The sequence below is a fragment of the Sinocyclocheilus rhinocerous genome, unplaced genomic scaffold (genome assembly GCF_001515625.1).
Source record: "Sinocyclocheilus rhinocerous isolate Xijiao unplaced genomic scaffold, SAMN03320098_v1.1 scaffold1148, whole genome shotgun sequence".
Lineage (NCBI taxonomy): Eukaryota > Metazoa > Chordata > Actinopteri > Cypriniformes > Cyprinidae > Sinocyclocheilus > Sinocyclocheilus rhinocerous.
Window position 1 is genome coordinate 896,628 of NW_015664019.1, and position 4,480 is coordinate 901,107.

The following is a 4,480-nucleotide window of genomic DNA, read 5'->3' on the forward strand; positions in this document are numbered from 1 at the left end:
TGTGTGTATATATATATATATATATATATATATATATATAGCAAGCAAAAAAAAAAAAAAAAAAAGAAACATTTTTGTTGAAGTCTCATTATGTTGCATGTTTAATTAAATGAGTGGCCAATTATCATCTCAGAAACAAAAATATAAAAATTTGTGTTTCCGTTAGTGTAAATCAAATAATAATAATAATAGATTATATTAATTATTTTAATCCATCAATATGGAATGAATATGCAATGTGCTCTGGTGCAAAATTCTCATTTGAGCAAATAGCAGATTATCTGGGATTTCATATAGAAAATTTGTATACTGTGCAAAATATACATACTATATTCTGCCACAAAATTAAGATTGCTATGGTAATGTTATTCCTAACAGAGCATGTCGACAACCTAATCATTTTATACAATATTGAAAAAAAAAAACTATAAATTTACCATCTACATAATATTATGCATGGAATAGACACGTTAAGTTTTATGCAAAAAGTAGACATAACTATTTCTAGGTCTAGTTAAAGGAACATCTTAGTATATTCTTATTTGGGAAGTTACATAAACACAAAATTAATTTTAAAAATTCAAACTTACAGAACCTGTAGCTATATATCTGAAAATACCCAAATTCTTAAACTTAAATGATCCAAAACTGACTACATGGTGTAAGCAGTAATAAACTATTTCTCAGGAATGCAAACTATGAAAGATTTATTATATTTCCAATTTGTAAAACAGATGCTTAGATGCTTGAAGTGACACTTTACTCATCCCACAAAAACAAAAAGGTGTTTTGCGACTGAAAGACGTCAATCAAGAGACGTCAACATGCCAAAGCTTCCATAAACCTCATTCCATCTTAACAAGAGGCAATTTTTCCGCTCTTCAAGTTAGCAACGCTACATTAGTGTGGCATGCTAATTATGGCAGTGGTATCTGCATCAAAGGGGGTGAGGTGGAAACCCCTGCAGGCCTTAATCACAGTTTAGTCATGGTTAAGACTAATTAAAGACATTCTCACACTCCACCAAAGCTAATGCACCGCTTCAGATGCTGTCCGCAGACTGAAGATCTGCAGCTAAGCTTTGCTGAGCTGCAAACAAAGTAAATTTAAACGAATATCACACAAACAAAAGATGCAGTTAATACTTAATCGCTCTGCTCCAAAACCTAGTAAGCTACCCTGCTGCCTATCCTAACAGAAATATACTTTCATATGTGGGTAACTTGAAACAGCATATTTGTGCATCAAACAAATAAAGTTCCTCACATGAAGCAACAAGGAAAACAATACAATATGAATTAAATTGGAATCAAAATTGCTGATTCATTCAGGAACAAAACAAGTGACTTGAAATCACTTGTTTTGTGCCTGAATGAATCAGCAATTTTGAACAAATGGGTTGAATGAATGATTCAATGACTCATGCATAAAGACAGTCACTTGGCGCCACTTGCTGGAGTTACAATGTAACTTAAAAATCCAAACTACTAATGCACAGGCTGCTGTATAAATTATTATTCATCTGGTAGCTATATACCACCATTCTCGGATGATTCATTCACAATGAAAGAAAGTAGGATACGTTTTGAGGTGAAAATCATGTTGAGATGTCATACCGGTGGCAACCATTGGCTAGTTTTCACTAAAGCCACAAGTGAAGACATTTGTTTACAGAAGTGTGATTTGTCATCTACATTTCAGAGCAAAAATGGTTTGTAAAGTAGCCCACAAATGTTCTCAGCATGGTGTATTTGTGCTATACTGGGTACCTGGAGAACGAAGCCCTCAGGGCAGCCGAGCTGATCGTACCACAGCGCTTTATACATGACCAACAGAAGCAGACACGCCAGGAACGCCAAGGTGATAATAATCAACCCAGTCAGCTGGAAAACACAGACATTCACACATGTATTTATGCCTTCCATTTTTATATTGGTATTTATTTGTATTTATACTCGCATTTCCCTCACTAACAGAGAGACAAATGCAAGATCTAAGTAGGCTGGGTAATCTGTCCTTGTCTTTTTTTTTTTACCTTGAGCTTCTCTGACATCTCATCATAAAGGTTTATGTTTAGCTTCTTGATGCTCGGCACATACAGCTTCCTCTTCTTCTCCTTCAGCTGATACTCTGCTGTGGTTTTCACAATCACCTATAGAGTCACAGAGAAAGAATGAACTATTAAAATAGTCCAAACAAAGAACAAGATGAGAGGGGGCTGGGCAGAAACCACAAGAATGGGCTCACTGCTTTCAGAGTTAGCATTAGAAACCCTAATGGAAAACCAGCTGAAGCAAGTAGCTGTGTTTTCAAAAGTTTCTAAATGGTCGACAAGACGTTATGTTCCAAAGAACATCTTGACTATGTTGAGGTGGATTGTTGTTAGTCCAATATGGTCGACCAGTTTGCGCAGCACTGACTGACACACAACAATGAGTCTTTTTGGAATTATTTGCACAGCCAAAGTAAAGTCAACATTACATCCCAACCAAGTCTTGTGTGCTCTGATTGAAGCCAAATTTAGGATTTAGAAATTTAGGACCCGGACCTAAACCTAACCGATAGCTTTAACAAAAGCAAACGTAAGATAAAACACATTTGTGACCCTGGACCACAAAACCAGTCTTAAGTGTCAATTTTTCGAAATTGAGATTTATACATCATCTGAAAGCTGTTAGGATAGGACAATATTTGACCGATATACAACTATTTGAAAATCTGGAATCTGAGGGTGCAAAAAAATCTAAATAAAAAATTGCCTTTAAAGTTGTCAAAATGAAGTCCTTAGCAATGCATATTACTAATCAAAAATGACGTTTTGATATATTTACGGTAGGAAATTTACAAAATATCTTCATGGAACATGATCTTTACTTAATGTCCTAATGATTTTTGGCATAAAAGAAAAATCTATATTTTTGACCCATACAATGTATTTTTGGCTATTGCTACAAATATACCCCAGCGACTTAAGACTGCTTTTGTGATCCAGGGTCACATTTGCTGAAGCAACCTTGACATTTTAGCTCCTCGCTGAAAGTGCAATGTTATACCAGGTGTGCTACCGAGCAAGTTTACTATGTCAGAAAAGCCATACTTGTGGAGCTGGTAATGTGATGCAAACATCAAAATGTATTATTCTAGTTTACAAATCATGCACTTGGTTGTACGTTGAGGTCATAACATACCGTATTGTGCAAAGAGATGCGGGAAAATGAGTCTTTATTAATTAATACTCTGCCCCTGTAATCATAATTTGCATGAAAAGGAATAAAAATCAATGTTTTTCTGCCACTAGTGGTCATTTCCGCTGGAAACTGCAGTGAATTGTATGTATAGGTATGTTGTGGAAATATATAGGTAGAGGCAGGTTTTTTAAACAACGCAGGTTGTAGGATACACAAGATGTTACTTCAGCACATTAAAAATGCAGAGCGCGAGCTCCTACTACTATATCATTTGTCATCTTTTAGATGAGTCACTGCAAAGTCAAATTCAAACTCTGCTGTGCGATTCCACCCGTTGCACTTGCCTCCTTCAGAGCTAGGAATAGATATAAGCCATCTGTGAGAGTTCTGACATGAGCTTGTGTGCATTTGCAAGATCAGATGGTTTGCAAAGACTTTCGGTGACAAACTGTATCATACTCAGTGACAATGAATCTTGATGGTGTCACATGAATTCTTTCTTTCATGCCAGGCTATCCGCTGGGATCTTTCGGGGTGGTTTCTACCGTGTCTTTGATGGTATCAGTGGTACTGGATGTCTGCCGGTCCACCTCCAGTCTCCTATGACATTCTTCCCCTTAATGAAGTTCTATGCAGAGTAATGAGTAACAGAGGTGCGCTGCTGTCTTTAATATGGCACTATGTGTGGGTTCTGCTCTCTAATGCATGAATGGTAATTACCTTATCAGGCTGCTGTAACTGGCTGACCTCCAGTGGAGTGATGAGGGGGATGTTGTCAAAACCGTCCTCCACCGACGGCTGTCTCTCCATCTTGTCCACCAGGTTACTGCCTAATTTCACCATATCTGAAGCAAACATGAATGATTAGGTCCTATATTCAGCAAAAAATGCAAATGAACTCAATATATTCAACCGAATACTTATACAATTTCCTTTCGGTAAGTGTCTTACTTTTCATTACTTGGCAATTTTGTGTTATTATAACAGGAAGTTTTTTGTGGTTTATTGTGATGTTTGCATCTATAAGCAGTTTTTATGTTCAATAAAACATCTGAATTACTTGCTTGGAGCGGTTTTTGGACCTGATTTCCTTTCCTTTTGCTGTGTTTTTTCTCAGTATTATGTGTCAAATGTGTTTATAATATTTGTGCAATATAATTTAATATAATATGCGTATATACACACACAAACACACACACACACACACACACACACATATATACATACACGCACTTATTTTACATAATATATATGCGCGCACACACACACACACACACACACACACACACACA

General features: G+C 36.3%; 1 protein-coding gene across 1 annotated transcript in view; it reads right to left on the reverse strand.

Annotated features, from left to right (window-relative positions):
* Positions 1-4,480, reverse strand: part of LOC107729363 (neuron-specific protein family member 1-like) — a 10,535-nt gene that overhangs the window by 2,033 nt on the left and 4,022 nt on the right. The window contains exons 2-4 of the mRNA XM_016539844.1: positions 3,909-4,033; positions 2,036-2,152; positions 1,770-1,883 (exon numbers count right to left, since the gene is read on the reverse strand). Coding sequence (XP_016395330.1) covers positions 1,770-1,883; positions 2,036-2,152; positions 3,909-4,031 — 354 coding nt within the window. The 5' untranslated portion in view covers positions 4,032-4,033. The remainder of the gene's footprint in view (positions 1-1,769; positions 1,884-2,035; positions 2,153-3,908; positions 4,034-4,480) is intronic.